At 46.1% G+C, this 21,659-nt stretch overlaps 1 protein-coding gene across 5 annotated transcripts in view; it reads left to right on the top strand.

The window, feature by feature from the left end:
* Atg7 (autophagy related 7) overlaps positions 1 to 21,659 on the top strand; it is a 215,459-nt gene that overhangs the window by 21,246 nt on the left and 172,554 nt on the right. For 3 of the 5 annotated variants that reach the window (XM_075983124.1, XM_075983122.1, XM_075983123.1), the window contains exons 2-7: positions 7,485 to 7,651; positions 8,162 to 8,216; positions 11,543 to 11,660; positions 13,995 to 14,072; positions 16,856 to 16,972; positions 18,550 to 18,699. In XM_075983124.1, the coding sequence (XP_075839239.1) occupies positions 7,504 to 7,651; positions 8,162 to 8,216; positions 11,543 to 11,660; positions 13,995 to 14,072; positions 16,856 to 16,972; positions 18,550 to 18,699 (666 nt within the window). In that variant the 5' untranslated portion in view covers positions 7,485 to 7,503. Of the gene's footprint in view, positions 1 to 7,484; positions 7,652 to 8,161; positions 8,217 to 11,542; positions 11,661 to 13,994; positions 14,073 to 16,855; positions 16,973 to 18,549; positions 18,700 to 21,659 lie in introns of those variants that run through there. The other 2 variants (XM_075983126.1, XM_075983125.1) reach the window with 2 other exon arrangements.

Here is a 21,659-nt window from a genome sequence, read left to right as displayed (position 1 = left end):
TAATCCCAGCACTCGGGAGGTAGAGGTAGGAGGATCTCTGAGTTTGAGGCCAACCTAGTCTACAGAGTGAGTTCCAGAACACCAGGACTACACAGAGAAACCCTGTCTTGAAAAAATAAATTTAAAAAAAATTTAAAAATGTTAAAAAAGGCATGTCTGTCTTGTGTTTGTACCCCTGTCCTGATGCCAGCTCCACCTGCACTCTCCCTGGCTCAGCATACTCCCTACCTACAGGGCTTTCTCTCATTGCTTTTTCTGGTTTGTTTTTGCTGTGCTGGGGACTGGGTCCAGGTCTCACTAGTATGTAATCACTGTACTCTAACCTTAGCCTTGTAGTCCCTTGAACCCCACAGAGATTATGTTTGGTCACCTTTCCTAAGCGTCCCCAGGGAGGACCCCCTCTTTCCTGTTTTCATTTCCTCTGCCCTACTCAGTTCCTCATCAGTGCAGAGCCCTTGGTCTGCAATGGGGATGGAGCCTAGGGACTCAGGCTTAGTAGACAGGCAGCCTCCTGCTGACAGAGCTGCATCCATGTCCAGCCTCTGAACTGACCTCGCCATTCACAGCCCTTCGCTGCTGCAGGTGTGTGGAACTCTGTACAGACTCCTAGCTCCATCCGGGATTCTTCAGCTTCTTTCACAGCTTCTTGGGTTCTGGTATTTGTAACCAGTCAGCTTTGTGCTCAGGCCTCCACTCTGGGGTGACTGGTCTCCACTCCTGTGGGAACCAATCCTCTCCCTTTTCCTTGGACCCTCTACCCCATCATCTCCCGTACTTAGTCTTTTCAGGCTCCTTGGTGCCCTGCTCTTCCACCCAGGCTTTCCTGTGGTCCTGCTGCTCCCCCCCTCCACAGTCTTACCCCTTGATAATCTTGATATGCAGACACAGATGCATTCTGTTCAGCCATTGTTGTCTGAGCTCCCATTTCTCCTTCTGAAATCCAAAAAAGGTGGGGAATTGAGCATCTCAAAAACTTTGGCAGAATAATTGTGCAAAACCACTCTGGATGATGGGAAAGAGTCTTTATATGTTTACTACTTACTTATATTTGAACTGTCTCCCTGTGTCTGGACCACATAAATGCAGATAACTGCGGAGACCAGAAAAGGGTATTGGTCCCTCTGGAGTTGCAGTCACAGGCAGTTGCAAACCATTAACACGGGTGCTAGAATCTGAACTCTGAGCCATCTTTCCATCCCCTAAATCTTCTTTAAATAGTAAATTGTTTGAATTAATCATTGTGGTCACAGGGTCTGGGAGTTACTAGCAAACATAAAATAAGACTATTTTATTTCATATATAGACTCGTCTCTCTACTAACAAGTTCAGTTTCATGAGTTTACCGCCCAGATCTTTCCTAACAGTCTAAATGCCCTTTGGCCATAGTAATAACTGAAGTGAATGCCTCCTTGCAATCTAAAATGCCACATATTGGATAATTCCTGTAAATGATACCTCATTTTGTAGTCAAGGCACATTCTTATTTTCCCAAACCAGAGTCTTCATTATGATTAGCATGGAGAATACCAAATACTGCATTTTCCATCTTTCATGAGATGGTGGACATGGGCTAGCGTTGGGGTGCAATAAAACCTGTTTCATGTAAAACAGCCATTCTTGAAAATATTCTTAACAGCTCAAAAGTTGAGTCTTTACTAACGTTGAAGACCAAGAAGGCCTACTTTTTTATTCTGCATTGTAAATAAGTTTCTTCAGGATTCTGTTTAAATGCAGTGAGCCCCAACCCTTACGTAGAAAGGCATGATGAGCTTTGGTTTGGGCCTGACAGATTCAGACTGGTACATCATGAAAAAGATAGGGGCTGGAGAGGTGGCTCAAGGGTTAAGAGCACTTGTTGGTCTTACAGAGGACTTGAGTTAGATTCCCAGCAGCCATACCGAACAACTCACAACCACCTGTAACTCCAATCTCAAGGGATCCAGCACCCTCTTCCAGCCTCTATGGGCACCTGCACTCAGGTGTTATTCCCCCACACAGACACATACACATTATTAAAATAAATCTTAATTAGTATTTTAGTTTGTTTTAATCTCATAAGTGATAAAATTATATGTATACCACAAGCAATGTTTTCAAATAAATTTCATCATTATTTATTATCAGTAAATGTTTGATTTCTCTATCTATTACATATCTGTTGTATTATGCATGTTCTCTGTTGCTGTGCTAGAATGTGCTAGAATGGGAAAACTGGAGGAAGAAAGGAAGGGTGTGTTCTGGCTCATAGTTCCCTGGTATAGTTGATCAAGGAACCTGTAGCTTGAGGCAGCGTTGTATCCACAGTCACAAAGTGAAGAGAAATGAATGCCGGTCCTCAATTCTGTTTCCTTTTCACTGGGCGGGGGCGTGCATATTTAGTGTGGATCTTCTCATCTCAATAAGCCCAGCCTAGAAATTTCTTCCCAGTCGTGCTCAGGGGCTTGTCTCTAGTGATTCTTGATCCTGTGACAGTCAGTGTTACAAGTCCACTTCTTGTAACCTGAGATGCAAACACATCACCTTTAAGCTATAACCTTCCACTTGTCCTCACAGACCCATGGTCACCATCCTGCAAAATGCAAAGTCTGACTATTTTAGAAGGTCCTCATAATCTTTAACATCCCTTAACACTCTGTTCAAAAGTTCAAAAAAGTCTAAAATCTATTCTAAGACTCAAGGCAGCGTCTTAGCTGTGAGGATCTATTTTTAAAGTTATATATCCCTAATACCCACTGGCACCAAGTGAACATTTCTATTTCATAAGGAGGAAAGGAGGCACGACAGGGGAAGCTCAGAAAAGACTGAAGCCCAGCAGGCTTGAAGACCAGCTCCTGCAGCTCCATGTCTGGTGTCTGGAGCTCACGATGCAGTCATCCGGGCCCCAAAAGGCTTAGGTAGCCCTCCACTGCTGGCCTGGCTCCTGTCCTTTCGAATGCCTTCTCACACTGAGCATCTCCATCACCCTGGTGTCTCCATTGCGAATTAGACACTTTCTTGACCTTCTAGAACCTTGGCGCAAGCCTCCACAAACCCCCTAACCAGTGCATCTTTCATGCTTTTAAAACCAGCTTCTAAATTCTCCAATGAGTTCAAGGTGTAGACTGGCCACCATGGCCACAGTCCCTCTGTGCTATGTCCTCAAGAAATGTTTCCCGGGACCCTGATGAGAGCAGGGAACTCCTTCCCTCTCAAGTGAGTTTGTATTCACAGGTAGGACTATGTGTCCTTGGGTCTTCTTTTCTGTTGTCTTGGTACAGAACACAGGTTTTCTTAAATGGTGCCAATACACTTAGTGATACAACTGATTCACTGTACCCTCTTGGTGGGCAAACCTACTCTCCTCTCTACCACATAACACATTTTGAAAAAATACTTTTCTCCCTTGGCCATTGAAGATCTGGATAAGAGCAGTGAGTGGTGACCATACTGACCTGAGCGCTGTCATGTCATTAATCCTTTGCTTTTGAGTCCAGCTTCACTTAAGTTCTCAGGACATGGGCAGAATGCATCATGAACGACCTGTGTCACACACAGTTCCCAGCTAGAGCTCTTTCCCCCGATGAAAACTCATGATCCTGGCGTCCATACACTCTGCGTGTATCTCTTGGCATTCTGGTCTTCCAGACTCCCACCAAAGCACCCACCAGCTCTGCTTGCAGCAGTCTTGGGCTTTCCCAGCGCAGAGTTCCAACCCCTTGCACATTCATCCCTCACCCCAGTTCCAAAGGCCTGGGAACCACACGATCAAGCTTATCACAGCGAAGACCCCATTTGGGGGACCAATATTCCGTAGTACACTTTTTCATCACTAACAGAACACCTGACAAAGGCAACGTAAGGAAGAAAGGTTGGTTTGGCTCACAGCTGAGTCTGCAGCCGCCCCAATAACCAGTATTAGCCATTTTATCCGTGCATCCTGGTGGTGTGAAATTTTCTCAAATGTGCAGTGCCTATAAGCAGAAAAAGTTTACGAATCCTTGCTATATAGCATATTAAAGGGATTTACAAAGGCTTTAAAGTAGACAGTATCTTCAGTTCTCATAACCCAAAATCATTGTACCACCTGTTTATATTTAAATCTCCATTTAAAAAAATTCTGCAAAGCCTGTTTTATAGAACTTTTCTAAATATTATATAAAAAGTGAAAAAAATGAGTACTGAGTTCAGTTTGTCTCCTAATCCAGATTTGGAACAGAGTTAAGTAAGTCACATTGTAGGAAATGAGGAGCTCAGTTTGTTGTTACTGAGGAACATTATAAATACCAATAAAAAGCAAGTTGTCAAAATGTGTGGTTAGTCGCCTGCAAGCTGTGGTTGTATTCTTAGGCTGTTTACAAAGCTGAAAGATGTATATTTTGCTTGGTCACTAAGGAAATACCCTTTAACACTCATTGTGACATTTGCTGACCTGGTTTAAACACTAACAATCCTCTGAGTCAGAAGCATTTATTTTATTTTTTCTTTTATTAATAATATTTTTTATTTTTGGAATTTTCATAAATTTATACAATGCCTGTTAATCCCATCCAGCTATCACTACCTCCCTCTGGCTTCCCCTAGAGCCCCATCACCTCCCTCTGGTTTTCCCTAGAGCCCCCATCACCTCCCTCTGGCTTTCTGTAAAGCCCCCATCATTTCCCTCTTGGCTTCCCCTAGAGCCCCATCTGGCTCCATGTCCTCATTTTATTTCTCATAATTAGTAACTACCTGATTCCAATCAGTGCTGCACATGTGCCCATGGGGTGTGGCCACGGCCATATCCCAGAAGGAAAGTGACTCTTCCTTTCTCAGCAGCCACCAGTCACCAGTAGCTTCTCCAAAGGGTGTGGTCTCAGGGATTTCTCCAGCATCCTGGAACTCCCTGTGTAACCAAAGCCCATAGTGCTCCCACCTCAGCATCCCTAGTGCTGGGATTACAAGCATTTCACACGGGGGGGGGGGGTTCTTATTTAAATATTCATATAAAACAATCAACCTCAACAGGGTGTGGTGGCATAAACCTTAAGTCCCAGCACTTGGGAGGCAGAGACAGGTGGATCTCTAAGAGTTTGACATCATCCTGCTCTACACAGTGAGTTCTAGACGAGCCGAGGATACATGGTGAGATGAGGTCTCAAAAAAAGAAAATCAGCCTTTTAAAAAAAGTTAATTCATAACATTTTAAATAAAATATTTTAGATTTCTGTCTTGTCATAAAATTAATTTTCTATCTTGTAGAATAGAATAGCTCCTATTCTATAAATTAAGATTAATTTGTAGAAATGCATAGCATTCCTTTCTCTTTCTAGAAAATGCAGAGGCTGTCTAAAAGTGGAATTGTCAGTTCTGGGGTATAAAAACCAATATGAATGCATGCCTGTATAGCTAAGAGCAAATACCAGGAAACAAGTGTGCTTTGGCCAGAATCTAGGAAAAATTGTGACAATGTACTGCCAATTGTGGACAGTAAGCGGGAGATAACCAAACGATCCAGACCCTTGTTGGATAAGTCAGCCCATGTGGGTGGCCCAACATCTAGGAAGTGAAGGTAGGCGACTCTGAACCCGAGTCCTTCTTTAGATAGAAACACAGCCAGGCACAGGCAGAAACAGCTCTTTGGCAAGCAAGACTGTTGCTAAGCTGACTTTCATTTTTCCTTTGGTGCAGACAGCATAAGGATTTTAAATGTGTGCTGGTAAACAGAAGCTGTGCACACAGGCCTCTGGAAAATTCCCACGTCTGCAGTGCTTTCCTGCCATGCTATGTTCCCCCAAATTTGAGCACCTGAAAGTGACTTTCAGGTGCACATGGATGGTGCACATGGATGGTTCGTAGGTACAGGACACATGCATAGTCTAGACGAGTGGTTCACAGGCCTGGTGTACATACAAAGCTCACAGGTATGCACGTGGGTGCTTCACAGTCCTGGTACATATGCAGGGCTGCTGGTTGGGCCCCAGACACTTGATGAATCGAGCGGGGAGATGAAAGCATTAAAATACAAACTATGATGCAGAATGCACAATTTCCATGTAGTTAAGAGATGCAACAGTCTCCACCCCAGCATGGACCCTACGGGGAGGGAAAAAAGAGCTATAACATGAGATCATAAAGGAATTAAAGCTTATAGGAAGTGAACACAGCTGAAGTGCTCAGCACTGATCTCAAACAGGCAGAATTCCAACTTGACCTTCTAGATGGCCTTCCTCCTCTGTCCCTCCCTCCTTGCCCCTTCATTATGTTTTTCTTATTCTTCCCTCCCTTCCTTCTGACAGGGACTTATGTAGTCCAGATTGGTCTTGAATTTACAAGGTAGCCAAATATGATCTTGAACTCTTGATCCTCCTGGTGTTGGGGTGACAGAATGTGCTGCCGTACCTGACTCAGATTGGCACATTCTGATCGGATGTTGGACTTATAGATTATGCCAGTCTCCAAGGAGTCAGTCCCCAGCTGACTGAGCAGGGAGTCAAGGGTGGAGCTGAGGGTGCAGTTCAGGGCTCCAGTGCTTGCTTCAAGTGGGAGGGAGCCTGCGCGCCCACTTTATTACTAGCACAAGATAAAAGGAGTTGATGCCAGAAAGGCTGCTTCTACAAATTGCTCCTGTGAAGAAACTGAATTTGACAAATCTCCAGGAAGTTGTCAAAGTTGTGTCTTAAGTAAGCCAGTCACTAAGGTTTAAGTTATGCGTGAGTCCCCTTTAAGGGATCTGTGGTGTCAGTCTCACAATGACAGAGTGGTCTGTCCCAGTGGGCACCTGGGAGAGGGTCAGGGAGCTGCTCTTTAAAGAGTGCAGAGAGAGTTCCAAGACAGCCAGGGATATGTAGAGAGACCCTGTCTAAAAAAATTAATAATGGTGATGATAATAATAAGTAAAAATAAAAGGTGCTGAGCCCGTTGTCAGGACGGAACAACTCCAGAGGTCTGTGACTGAATGTTACACTTCTGGGTAGAGTGTGACTGCAGACTCTAAGAGCAGTGTCTTCTGGAGCCTATACCCTGGAACTGCCACTGGCTAGTTGTTGGGTTTTTTTAATTTTTTTTTATATTTATTTATTTATTTATTGGTTTTTCAAGACAGGGTTTCTTTGTGGCTTTGGAGCCTGTCCTGGAACTAGCTCTCGTAGACCAGGCTGGCCTCGAACTCACAGAGATCTGCCTACCTCTGCCCCGCAAGTGCTGGGATTAAAGGCATGTGCCACCACTGCCCGGCTGGCTAGCTGTTTAAAGAAAAGATTTATTTATACATTTATTATATTTATGTGTATGTGCTGAGTCTGAGCGAATTTGTGTGCACTGCTTTCATGCAGAAGCCAAAGGAGAAGAGAGCATTGAATCTCCTGATACTGGAGCTACAGGTAGGTGTAAGGCACTGTGTGGGTTCTGGGAACTAAACCTGGATTCTCTGCAAGAGAAACAAGTGCTCTTAGCCACTTAGCCATTTTTCCAATCCTAATAGGTTTGCTTGACTTAAGCTCTATTTTTTGTTGTTTTTGTTTTGGTAGACCGATAAGAGCAGTGACAATGGGGGACCCTGGACTGTCCAAGCTGCAGTTCGCCCCCTTTAATAGTGCCCTGGATGTTGGCTTCTGGCACGAACTGACCCAGAAGAAGTTGAATGAGTACCGCCTGGACGAGACTCCCAAGGACATCAAGGGCTATTACTACAATGGTAGGCGGTCCCCACCTGCCTCACCCCTCATCTCTGTGTTCTTGGCTGTCCTCTGCGGCAGCGGCACCCTTACTTGTTGTTATTACCTTTAGAGTGCTGAGGATGGAACCCAGACAAGAAATATGCTTGTCTTTTATATCCACAGTTTCTTAACTTCTTTTGTCTTTCTTGACATTTGCCCAAGTCACTTTTAAAAATTTTCTTTTCACTCTGGGGAAAAAAGAGGAGTGGTGGAATTCAAGTTGCTATAGCTAACACTGCCCAGCCAGCTCCCAGGGTGTGTTGGAGATTCACAGGGTATGTTTTCTGTTATCGGTGACAGGTCCCTCCCTGTCCATCTCTCTCAAGATCAGCTGTTATCTGCATGTGTTATCTGCATGCCACGGGTCAGCAGACTCAGATGGGCACCTTGGGCTCAATTCTCCAACAGTAGGACATGACTGACCATGGATGTTCTCACATGGGTGTACACTCTGGCTTGTCACTGAGATATGACAATGCTTCACACAGGTGACTCTGCTGGCCTGCCTACCCGCTTGACGTTGGAGTTCAGTGCTTTTGACATGTGAGTATTGATGTGTGCAGAGTCCAAATCCCTGCTTGCTTTGGGCAAGGAGTGAGTGTTCCCTTGAGCAGGCAAGGAAGCTCCTGGTGCAGAGTCAGTGCCTCCTACTGAGACTATCTCCTACATTCATTTATTAGGGAAAAAATGAGTCCCTTTCAGAGCCTTTCCTGTACCTCGTACCATCTAGATTGATTGGAGTTTGGATAACGGCCCTTCAGATTACCATTTTAGAATATTTTATGATTCTTTATTAGTAACTCGGTTTTAAAGATTTATTTCTTTTATTTTTTTATCTGTGAGTGTTTGCCTGCATGTATGTCTATGCACCATATTGTGTAATGCCCACGGGAGCCAGAAGAGAGTCTTGGGTCCTCTGGAACTGGAGTTACAGATGGGTGTGAGCCACTGTGTGGATGCTGGGAATCAAACCTGGTCCTCTACAAGAGCAGCCAGTGCTCTCTAACTGCTGAACCATCTTTCTAGCCCTTTAGAAATGTTTACAAATCGCGTTTTGTTTATTATCGTGAGTGTGTGTGCATGCATGTGGGTGTGTGTTTATCATAGCACCTGTGTAGAGGTCAGAGGACAGCTTGCAGGAGACTGTTCTCTCTGCCTGCACCATGTTAGCCCCAGTGATTGAATTTTGGTGGTTAGCACTGGCAGCAAGTGCCATCATCCTCTGAGTAATCTCACTGGCTCCTCTATTTTTATTAAATCTCTCAAAAGATTTTAAAATCTCTCATCAGATTTTAAAAGCATAGCATAGATACAGAGCAATGTCAATTTTTTTCTCCCTTTGGAGCCTTCTTTTTTTTAAAAAAAAACAATATGTATTATTTTGTCTGCTTGTGTGTTACCACATGCATGCAGTGCACAGGGAAGCCAGAAGAGGGCGTCATATCCCCTGGCACTGGAGTGACAGGTGCTTGTGAGCCACTGTGTGGGTGCTGGGACTCAAAACTGGGTCCTTTGCAAGAGCAGCAGGAGCTCTTAACTGCTTAGTCATCTCTCCAGCTCTGCCCTTCACAGCCTTTTTCTTTTTTTTCCCTATCATAACTGCCTATCACTAACTCATCCAGACAAATTAAATCCTAGTAATTCTTGGTGGGAGCCTCATCAGATGTGATGTGCTCAGTAGCTTAACTGTGTCTGGTGTTGCTAGGAGCCATCCCAGCAGTGTCTGTGCTCTCGGAAGTAGCTTCTGTCCCTCACAGCAGGGCTCTATGATCGTTTGCACACACCGGGAGTTACTGGGACATGTTAGACAGAGTCCCTTCTTACACTGTACTTGGCCCAGCCTCCTTCTCTCTGCCACAGCATTGATTTCATCTGGCGGTTCTCATCTGACGTGGGAGGCTGCCGAGCAGAGGCTCTGGCTCCTCTCCTCTCCAGGCCCAGATTTGCCCTGCATGATTTCTCTCTCCTCAAGACCTTTCATGCCTGCACACCGCTTAGATGAGGAATGTTCTGTTAGTGGAGGAGTGTGATGATAGACAGCTTGGGATGTGATGGCTTGTGGCTCTCCAGGGAGGGCTCTGGACACTGAAAGATCTCCCCCACACCCTCACCAGGCCTTGGCATTTAAGCCTTACTGGTGGCATTTAGCAGAGCCATTGTTACCCATGTGCCCCTCCTCACCTGCCCTAGACTGACATCTCCTTTCATCAGGCTCCCTGCAGCTTCTTTGTATACCACACATGGAAAGATATCAAAAGATGCTGTGTCCTCAGGGTGATGACTACCAGAACCTTCTCTGTGTAAGTCCCACCTGACAATGGCATTAAGCCATTAGTGACAGAAATATTTTCTAATGTTTAACTTAGTATTCATTTTATGTGAGTGAGTGGTCTTTTTATGTGCATTGTTGTTTTTTTGTTTGTTTGTTTGTTTGGTTGGTTGGTTTTTGTTTTGTTTTGCCTGTATGTCTGTCTGTCTGTGTGAGGGTGGCAGGTCTTGGAGTTAGCTACCATGTGGGTGCTGGAAATTTAACCTGGGCCCTCTGGAAGAGCAGTCAGTGCTCTTAACTGCTGAGCTCTCTAGCCCCGTAGGTGAATGTTTTGCCTAAATGAATATATGTATGTATACCATGTGTGTGCTTGGTGCCCACAGAGGTCAGAAGAGGGCGCATTACCCCTCCAATTGGAGTTACAGATGGTTATGAGCCATCATGAGGGTTCTGGGAACTGAATCTGGGTCCTCTGCAGGAGCAGCCAGTGTTCTTAACCATTGAGCCGTCTCTCCAGAACCAAGGTTATTTTCTTTCTACATCAGTGCTATACAAAATACAGGCTGATCACTTCAGAGACAGCAGATGTGTCCCTGCCCAAGCCTGCATTTAGAATTAGTTCATCTTTCTCCAATTTTATCTCTTCAATTCCTGTGGGGCCTTTGGGGAAGTGTAGTGGGTGTGAATCATGTGGCTGGTGCCTGGGATTGACAGTAGTCTGGCTATCCTGCAAGTTATCCCTGGCCCAGATGACGTAGGAACTGTGTGCAGAGCTGTGCAGTATGGGCCGCCAGCTGGTGGGAGTTGCTGCCTGGTACGTGTGGGCTGGAGTCAACCCTGGGTGGGTGGGGTGAACCCTGAGTCCGCTAGTGGGAATTGCTCACTCTGCTCTGTGATTGTGACCCCAGCTGTCCACGTTTGCTTTCTGTTACTGTGATAAACAGCATGACCAGAGACAATATGGGGAAGAAAGGGTTTATTTCTGCTTACAGTTATAGTCTGTCATGCAGGGAAGTCAGGGCAGGAACCTGGAGACAGTAACAGAAGCAGAGGCCACGGAGGAATGCTGTTTACTGTCTTGCTCTCCACGGCTTGCTCTGTCTGGTTTCTTGGATCTCCTTCCCAAGGGTGGCACCGCCCCCAGTGGTGTGAGCCCTTCCACATCAACAAAGAGAAAATACAGCATAGACTCCAGGCCAATCTGATGGAGGCATTCTTCAAGCGAGATTACATTTTCTGGCTGATAGCGTGTTTCATGTTGGCATGAACTAGCCATCATGGTAGCCGTTTCCTAGGGTCTAAGAGGGGAGAGCTGCTAGTTAGAATTAGAACTTGACAGTTCCTGATTCAGCCAGTTCCTCCTCACTTTGATTATGGGAAAGAACAAAGATGAACTTTCTTTGGGAAGAATAGGAGGCTGACAGCTGAGGGCCAGGAGGTACAGAGGGTCCCCAGACAGCACCTGGTTTCTTTTTATACTTGAGCTAGGACCAGTGAAATGTTGGTCTGCTTTCCCGGTCAGAGGTGTCGGGGCTACTTGTCACCTCACACTTGGTTCGGGCTCCCAGTTGTGCTGGGTAACTGTTTGTTTCACATCTAGGAGTGCCCCCACGCCTGCCCGCTGCTGCCCTGCCATGGGGACCCTGTACAACACCAACACTCTCGAGGCTTTTAAGACTGCAGACAAGAAACTCCTTCTGGAACAGTCGGCAAATGAGGTTAGCTGTGCAGCTGCAATGACTCCATTTTATTCCTGGGGTTGAGGCAAGTGCACTGCGTCTACTCAGGCACACGGGTTTATCACAGAAATAGTCTGTAAGAGATACATAGAGGGGCTGGTGAGTTTGTGAGCTTTTTCCCAGAGGGAATATGGTCAACTCTTTCCTGTGGAGATGTTCGGGGGAGACAGTCAGGCTCTGAGGTGGGGCTGGGGTTCATGCAGGGCTAAGGTAGGAAATGAGCTTGGCTGCTGGAGTCCAGGAAACATTTGGAACAGTGTGGCCCCTGAGAATTACGCTGCTGTGACCAAATGGACCTGGGGCTCTGTGCTTTGTCCCTCAGGAGGCTTGGCTGTCTGAGCCACAATGGCAATTACAGGCCTCCAGTGTTACCAGGCAAACTCTGGTCAGTGCAGGTGACCTGTGAGCCCGCTGAGATCTCTGCTGTTTCTGCCCTGTCAGTCTTGCCCCTGTGTCCTCTGTCTCAGTGGTACCAAGTGGATGGGGTGGCTTGTCACCTGCTCTGTGCTGTTGCCTCTCTCTGGGCCGTGCTGTCTCTACCCATATATCTTTACTTTGCCTCGTCACCTCTGAGGTAGAGGCGAATGAAAGAATGGGGTGGAAGGGGTTGGTCTTTGCCCGTCTTCTTGTCTCATTTATTTGCGGGGTCTTCACACTAGTCTTAGAAAACAAATGGCATCTTGTTTGCCTTCGGAGAATATAATCAGTACAGCTGCTAGCTGGTAACCCAGAGTGCCACCACTGGGTGTGTCTTATCTAGCGGAAGTGAGATCTAAACACTGAAGGTACACCTGCAGCCTGTCCACAGTAGCCAGGGTGCCCTGAGCAGGCGAGCTCATGTGGGAATATGGTACATACGCACAGGGACCTTACCCACGAAGAAGAATAAAATCCTGCCGTCTGTGACAACATGAGTAGACAGGAAGGCCTTAGAGGAAGTAAAATGAGTCGGGCACAGAACGACAAGCCGAGTCCCACTCACGTGGAGAAGTGAACATATTCAACACAAGGAGACTGTAGAACAGAGGGTAAGGCTGGGGAGGGATGAAGCAGGAGACGCCGGAGAGGATGGTTGGGAGGTACTGAGCAGTGAGGAGGGCACATCTAGCTCCCTGCAGCACCGCACCGGGATTCTTTACAGCCGAGTATCTCGGGGTAACCGGATCCCCTCCCCGTACACAAGAGAGCTAACTACTCTGCTGTGGTCACTGTCCGTCGTGTGGATTCTACAAGGCAGTTTAATAAAGGACCTTCTGCAAGAGCCACACTAGCAATAACCACGGCAATATGGCAGAGAAACGAGAAACTGTGTGGGTCCCAGTGGTCACCTCCCTCGAAGTGGATGCAGCTCTAGAGCGTTGCATCAGGCCTTACTCCCCGAAGGGAAAAATTCCAACCTTGACCAGGCTCAGATTTCTCCTGTGGTCCCTACCCCACCCCAGCCAACTCATCAGAAAGTGGGGTCCACTCTTCCGTGGTCCAGCGCCTCCAGGATGGTGATGTCTGTTTGCTTTCCTCTCACACATGCATTTTCCAGCATTTGCTGTGGCTTTTGTAGCAGTTTAGGTTAGCAACTGAGCTGTGAGCATCTTGTGACCAGCTGGTGACAACCTGGCTTCTGTCCACAGACACAGCACTAGCCTAGTGTTCAGACGTGGAGGCCACGCTCCTTTTCTCATCTCTCAAAACTCCAAATAGAGCCCTGAGAAAGCCCCACCGTGGGGATGGGCGTGGTGGCGCACGCCTTTAATCCCAGCACTCAGAAGGCACATGCAGGGGATCTATTGAGTTTGAGACCAGCCTATTCTATTTAGAGAATTCCAGCCCAGCCAAAGAAAAAGAAAAAGAAAGAAAGAAAGGAAAAAAGGCAAGCAAAGCCACACTGTGTAGTTTAGCTCAGATAGCTCATTTCAGAGCCTCTCCTCCTCCCAGTTTCCACTTCTTGACAGGTCAGGTGTCTTGCTTCTGTGACAGAAGTCCTGCATGGAGCTGGACATGTGCTTTTTATCTCTGCAGCCATGACATGCCAGGCACACAGCAGACAGTAGCGAATCCCTGCTGATGGGTATCTCAAAGGTGTGAGTGTCTACTTACCTCCTCGGTGCTGAGTGCCCCTGAGGGAGGGTGCCAGGTACTCTCGCCCACTGATAATGATGGAGCACGGCTGCTGGAGAGGCGGTGTGAAGTAGGCAGAGAGGTGTAATGAGCCACTTCAGTGTCTGAGAGCAGCGCAGGCTAGAAGGGAAGGAGAGCGGTGGTTGGACAGAGAAACCAGCAGCCCCCCCGACCTAACACCTTTGGTTCTTCTGGCAGATCTGGGAAGCCATAAAGTCAGGCGCTGCTCTGGAAAACCCCTTGCTCCTCAACAAGTTTCTGCTCTTGACCTTCGCGGTAAGTAAATAGATGGAGACTACACAGCCCTGACTCGGCCCCGTGGACCAACTGGAGGCTCCGCTCTCTGAGAGCTGTTCCCCAGGAGTGTGTGCTAGGACCATTAACAGGAAGCTTGCTGAATAGTGGAAGTCATGCCAGCACCTGTGAACAGTGCAGAACTGGCCTGTGCCTCTTGATCACCCTACAGCCATTGCAGAATTTCTCAGACATAGTGACCCAACTTCTGTCATTCAGCACAGAATAGAGCATTTCCCAGTGAGTTATGGGAGGGGGATGGGATGGGAGAGAGGATGTCAGGTTACCAGGTGCAGCTTGGATGTCAATCATTTATCTACTTATGAATTCCTTGATAGGATGGATTTAATTGGTGCTAAAGGTTTGTTCCTTGATCATGAGTACCTTTATATACTAAGAATTCTTATTAACTAAGCATTAGTTCATTTTTTATACCAAGGATCCCAACTAACAGTTTTGACTTAATGAGAAAATAACATCAGCTTTTATTAAACTTTGAAGCAGCTTCCTAGAGCCAGTGGCTAACTGCCTTGCTTTCCTTTTTTGCAAAATGTTACAAGTGTAACAGCGTAAATGAATGCAGATAGATTGTAAAAATATATACAGCTTTAATGGGGAAATAGACTTACAGAACCACCGTTCCTGCCGAGAGACAGCTGGGAGCACGCTCACCAGATTTATAGGTAAACATTAGCCCGAGGCGAACATGCCCCCTAAGGGGCGGGACTTATCCCTACATCTCCCCCTTTTGTCTAAATAAGACAGAACTAAACCAAATACAATTATATACAATAATAACAAATAATAAATATAACAAACAATATTGAGAACAAAAGTTTTGCTAAACATTCTATCTCAAGGAGTCTAAATAATGTAGAGAGTAACTACAATTATATAATCTTCAACTCCGTCAAAGATCTGAGAAGGGAATAAATATTACTTAACAAACGAGATATATCCAAAATGTGCAACAATTGACGGAGACAACTGACTACCTGGGCAATCACCCAAAGTCTCGTTTGCAATGTTGAGTCAACCAACTTTGGCTAAGGCCTAACATAACTGACATACCATTATTAAAGGCAAGGAACTTTCTTAGAACTATCCTACCCTGTCTTGGCAGGATAAGACAATCTTGTTTCATTGTCAGAGGTTGAGGTATGGGCTTTTCTTAACCCAAAGGCCAGTTCTGCCAAGAAGACAAGCTCCCAGTGGAGTGTCTTTGGTGCTCAGTGTTCTCTCAGGAGTAGAGTGGTGTTGCCAGGAGTAATTGTGTCCTTTAAACTCTTCAGACACAAAGGGCTTTATGTTTAATTTGTCCAAGATCCTTTGTATCCCGGGGGGAAAGTACAACTCTAAGAAAGCTTTGGCTTCTGGGGGTGACCTGATAAGCTGGCGGTGCCTGTGCCGTCCCCCATCTTGAATTGTTTAACCTTTCGCTGAAGGTCAGCTGTGACAAATCACTTAAGCACAGAGAAAGAGAGTGGGCTCCCAGGCTTTCAGTTCTCTTGTCTGCAGTTCTCAGGCCTCAGAGGGCGAGGCCCTTCATTAATTTCAGTTTGACAGTTTGCTTTGCCTTTATAAAAAGGGATTTTTTTTTTTAAGTTCTTCAGTTAGTGAACAAGATGGAGACTGATTTTTGGGCTCTCATCTGGAACTGTGCTACATATACATTTGTATTTTAAAAGGCATTGAGTGATTCCATTTCTATAAAAACTCTGGAACGGTCATATCCACAGAGAATTTCTTGGTGTATCCGAAGAGCAGTCAGGGTTCCCTGCCCTGTGGGCAGTCCAAGGTCCTCCCCCCTCCATTCATGTCTAGGAAGGTGAGCATCCAAACAGGCTAAGCTCCCACAAAGCCAGTACATGAAGTAGGATCAAAACCCAGTGCCATTGTCCTTGGCTTCTCAGCAGCCCTCATTGTCCACCATATTCAGAGAGTTCGGTTTTATCCCACGCTTTTTCAGTAGGAGGGAGAGCATCTTTAATCTTAAGTCAATGTTTCCAGATCAGGACTTTGAATGTTGACATGGTAACACAGTGGAAATTCCACACTTCAAACACTGCTGCCCTAAAAATACTATATAAAATTTCATGCAGGCCGTGGAAATAAGACTTATATAACTCTGTCTAGGCTTAGGTCCCATTCACAGGGCATTTCAGGGTTCATATGTAAATCGTCTGAAATCTGCAAAATCTGAGCCTCTTCAAACACCAAGCCCTTGGGGAAGGTTCCCTCCAGGGCGCAGAGGAGAACAGATCAGCACCGCTTTCTCAGGACTGAATAGCACAGCTGTGTGTTTTGGTGGGGTCTCCATGAGAAGCCTGCTGGGTGTAAAATGGGACAAGAGGCTACTCCTAGGGTAGCTTCTTACTAAAGCACGCAGGGGTCAAGGGTTCAACTTCTGTTTCTGAGTGAGAAAGTCTGTTTACTAATATATGTGAGATATGGGCAGGAAGCCCAGGGTCCAGGCAGAAGTTCTGTGTTCTCCAGCGATCTCTGATGGAGATGATCGGGTATACTTATTGTGTGCGCTGGCTTTTAATGCACCCGGCTCTTCCTTTAAAGCTGGGTCTTATGTAACCCAGGCTGGCCTCTAACTTACTGTGTAGCTCAGGATTTTTTTAAACTCTGTTCCTCCTGCCTTCACCTCTCAGGCATGCACCACTGCTCCTGGCTTAATATCTTACACTAATAGGTGTGTGGTGCTTTGAGTCACAGGACCAGTGTTACAACTTTGTTCTGACTTGTGTTTCCCCTAGGACCTGAAGAAGTACCACTTCTACTATTGGTTTTGCTGTCCTGCCCTCTGCCTTCCTGAGAGCATCCCTCTAATCCAGGGGCCTGTGGGCTTGGATCAGAGGCTTTCACCAAAACAGGTATCAGCCAGTAAAACAAATGCAGGTAAAGTTGGGCTTAACTGTGAGAGCAGGTGTGTGGCTCACACCAAGCTGAGCATCAGCTCTCTGGCTGGAGCAAAGGCACCTGGGGAGCCCTGCAGATGGTGCGGGGGGGGGGGGGGGGGGGGGCTGTGTTTACCAAGTGCTGATAAGGTCAGTGTGGAGAGGAGGAGCCATTGTCCTCCAGGTGGCCTATGGAGATTTGTGAAATGCTAAAACCACAGGGAGGAATTGCAGAACATTTTGAAAGACTGAGAATTTACGAAAGTGTGTTTTTCATTTTCAGTAGGGAAGACATAAAGCCACAGCCCTTCAGGAGAGTCTGAGAAACAAGCACAAGTCTCTGCACCCCCCACCCCAGACCAAACGGACTTGCAGGTCTAGCTCTTTCCTTCAAGGAGGCCCATAGAGATCAGTCCCAAGAACAGTTACAATAATCAGGCTGGCAGAACACAGACCTAGCTGGAAAATTCTGATTGTTCTTAAGACCTTGACTGAGAGACAAGATGATCTGAATTCCAGAAGCATGTCAATCAGTAAGATGCAGAATTCTGAAGCCGGCAAAGATGTAAAGGCAGGGTGGGGGTGGAGAGTGCTTTACTGCTCTTACCCAGGTCCCAATGCCAGCACCCACATGGTAGCTTCAGGCAGCCGGAACTCCATCTCCAGGAGGACCAAGACCCTCCTCTGGCCTCGTGGTCACTACATGCGTGTGGTGTACAGACACACATACACAAAAGTACTTACTCATATACATGAAATAAAAATAAACCTTTTTTTTAAAAAAAAAAAAAAGATTTAAGCATTACTTTAGAACAAATGCGTGCTTGTAGTTTTCTGTAGCTAGTTTCCTAAGGAAAAAAACCTAACTTAAGCCAGCACATTCTAGTTGAATGTTCATGTTTAAGGAGAAAAGAAGAAGCTTTCAGATCATCTCCGGAACTATTACCCAGGCTCATAACATGCTACTAAGAGGAAAAAACAATCATGAGTTCTGGACTGGAGAGGTGGCTCATTAGTTAAGAGTGCTTGTTGGTGCTACGGACCCAGGTTTGGCTCCTAGCCTCTCACGACTAACTCCAGCTTCAGGGGATCTGATGCCCCCTTCAGGCTTCCACAGGTACTGCAGGCACCTGGTACACATTCACACATAAAAGCAAAACATAAAATAAAAATAAAAAATGAAAATTTTCAAGACAATGATTCTGCCCTCCGAGTGAATTTTAGGGCATGTGGATTATGTCAACAAAACTGTACAAGATAATGACAAGTTTTCTCACTGCTTGGCCTGCTGGTTCCTCACAGAACACTTGGTTACCTCTGTAACCCCGTTGACAGCTTAGGCAGCCACCATTCTGACCTACGAAGTGCTGCCTTTGTGGCCCTGTGAAGGCATAACACAGGGAAAATGTTATAGAAAAGTTAAGAACTGGTGTCAGTGGGCACTTGGGGAACTCAGTTTTTTCTAGCTAGCTGGCTTTGCGGTTCCTTGGATGGCTTTGGCCTTTAGCTCAGAACTCTTTCCTAGAGCGTGCCCTCACCTCCACTGTTTCCAGATGCAGGCCCTCGAGCGTGCCTACGATGACCTATGTCAAGCCGAAGGAGTCACCGCCCTGCCATACTTCTTAGTCAAGTATGATGACCACACCGTGCAGGTCTCCTTGCTCAAACACTACAGTGATTTCTTCCAAGGTCAAAGGACAAAGGTCAGAATCTATGGGTATCATTTTGTTAGGCAGTTTAAATTTTTGAAGTTTGCATTGTAATAGACCACTATCAAATTGAAGCTCATTTTCTTGACCCTTTACAGTGCATTCTAGAACATTTTCTTCTCTGTCCCCACTGTCCGCAGTTCAAGTCCTCCTTGGGATCTCTCTATCTCTCTCTTAGCTCGGTGGTATGACTGCTCCCTTCTGTTAGTGATGAAGAGATCCGTTTTCTCTCTAGAAATGCCCTGTGTTTGATTCCCAGCCTCATCACCGATCTTGTCTGGAATCTTCTTGCTCCCATCTTGCATAATCCTGCTATGAAAGAGTCGTCCTCAGATGGCTCATGCCACTCATTCAGTGAACAGAGCCTAGTGGGGCCTTCTTCTAACCCCCGTGCCTTTCTGCCCATCCTCTACTACCCTCCCCATAAACCACTGCGCTAACTAAGCCTGCCCACTTTCATCCAGACTCTACATCCTACGCTGTCACCCAGTCAACTGCACCTAGATCCCTTTCTGTCTGCTTTCACTCGCAGTGTGTCATCCTCCTGTGAGCATCCTACAACAGTCTCTGTCTTAGTGATGCTCTCCCACGGCAGAGCATTCGCACGGGGTGGCCGGCCATGTGTGACCTCCCTCCACACAGTCCCTTTTTGTGCCATGTGTGACTGTTAACCAGGGCCCGTATTGATCAGTTGTTGTTTGTGGAGTGTGTGTAGCGCTTGTCTGAGGCCCTCAATCAAATTCTTTTGAATGACTAAGAGTATTGCAAATGTTTTCTTAAGTAATAAGATATATTGCATTTGTATGCAATTTGAGCCACACATCAGGTTGTGGATTAAGATGATCTGAAGGTATTAGGAAGTTGTGAAATCAGGTGGAGTAACGTTAGTAAAATGTATGAGAGTTGAGAAAAGAGGCCCTTAACTGATGGTCAGTTTGACTCGAGAACCCAGAGCCTTGTGAATGCTAAGCCAAGCTCCACACCCAGCCAGGACGTCTTTGTGTTAAAATCAGCTGCGCTCTCACTTTCTTTTTCAGAGGAAAAGTCCTCAAAGAATGAAGGTAGAACTCTTAAAATCCTTCTTTTGCCCAAGTGATAATAGGACAGATGTTGTGGTGGCTGCCAAATAGACCAGGCCTTTTGTAACTTCGAGTCCAGCCTGCTGCACAGCCCAGCTGACAGTCAGCAGGATCTAAAGCTGCCAATGGTCTGGTTGAGTGCAGCAAACAGATGCCCCTGCCCCCAGTGTCACTTCACCAACAGCCATTTACAGAACACACTTCCACAGGGGCTTTCACAAGCCCCAAATCCCACACTACATCTGTGAAATGGGTGTTACAGTGTCTGCATTTCCTACAGGAAGAATAAGATACTGACGGTCACCTCGAGCCTATGGCCAGCTTCCTAGAACCTTGCACTTCCTGCCTTCCATCTCTACATTGCTCTGGTGCAGGCCATCTCTGCTTGACCCTGAAGTTCTAAACAGACCTGGATCTGATGCCAGTGCTGGTACCTGCTAGTTCTGTGGCCCCAGGGAAGCGGAGTGACTGCCTTGCCTTGGTATTTCTGTCAAATACCACAGAGCCTCTCTTTCCGTGATGTGGTGAAAACTAAACATGCTGATGTGAACAAAATGATCAGCACAGAAGCAAGTTGTGATCACACTCATTTATAAGCTCAGCATTCGGGAGGCAGGGGCAGGTGGATCTGTGAGTTCTAGGCCACCCTGGTCTACAGAGCAAGTTCCAGGACAACTGAGAAAGAGAGAATATGAATGTGGTGAATTATGGTGGGATGGTGAGAAACATACGCACATGCATACACACACACACACACAGGCATACACACAATGCTGGGGATGGAACCCAGGGCCTCCTGCATGCAAGGTAAGCACTATGCCACTGAACCACAGCTCTGCTCATGGTTTATCTTTGTAAAGTTCTGGTTATGATGCACTCAATGATTTGAGCCACATATAGGTCATCTCCTGGCTGACAAGATGGCTCACTGGTTGAAGGTGCTTGTCACCCAAGCCTGGAGACCTGGGCTCGATCTCTGGAACCCAAGCAAAAGTGGAAAGAGAGGACCAACTCTATAGAGTTGGCTTTGAACTCCATATACACCATAGTGCGCATGCGCTTCACACACACAACTATCATAAGAGTAATAATAATAATAATAATAATAGCTAGTGCAAGCACGGTGTGTCAGTGTGCTGTGCTCGCTGTGCTTCTGCGTGTGCTTAATCTCCAGCTTCAGCTCGCTACCGCCATTGCAAAGCTTCACAGTTCTTTAGCCACTGATTTTAAGTTTTGAGATTTTTATTTTATTTTCAAGGGAAAGTATTGATACATAGCTCAGGATGATCTGGACCCTGAGATTCTCCTGCCTCAGCCACCCAAGTTCTGTGATTGTGAGCCTGTGCCACCATACTCAGCTTTGTGTTGTTTTTGAAGTAAATTATTATGTTTTCTTGTAACCTTTTCTGTGCATTATTTGAAACAAAAATTATACCATATTCTGTTTGATTGCAGCCTTTTAGAACGATATCATGCTCCATACCCCTTTTTAGAAGGTGTATAATATTTTTACTGTTTTTGACTCTCATACTTCGTTACTGTCAGATTTTTTAAAAATTATTTTACTGGTGTTTAGCCGTATGTATATCTGTGTGAGGGTACTGGATCCTGGAGTTACTGACAGTTGTGAGCTGCCATATAGGTGCTGGGAATTGAACCTGGGTCCTCTAGAAGAGCAGTCAGTGCTCTTAACCGCTGAGCCCTCTCTCCAACCCCTGTTCAGATTTTGTTTTGTTTTGTTTTGTTTTTGTTTTTTAAGACAGGGTTTCTTTTATAGCCCTGACTGTCCTGGAACTTGCCCTGTAGACCAGACTGGTCTCAAACTCACAGAGATCTGATCTCCCTGCCTCTGCCTTCCGAGTGCTGGGATTAAGA

This window comes from Microtus pennsylvanicus, chromosome 8 (genome assembly GCF_037038515.1).
Source record: "Microtus pennsylvanicus isolate mMicPen1 chromosome 8, mMicPen1.hap1, whole genome shotgun sequence".
Taxonomy (NCBI): domain Eukaryota; kingdom Metazoa; phylum Chordata; class Mammalia; order Rodentia; family Cricetidae; genus Microtus; species Microtus pennsylvanicus.
Note: the sequence above shows the minus strand (reverse complement) of the source record. Positions and strands in the feature narration are given on the sequence as shown.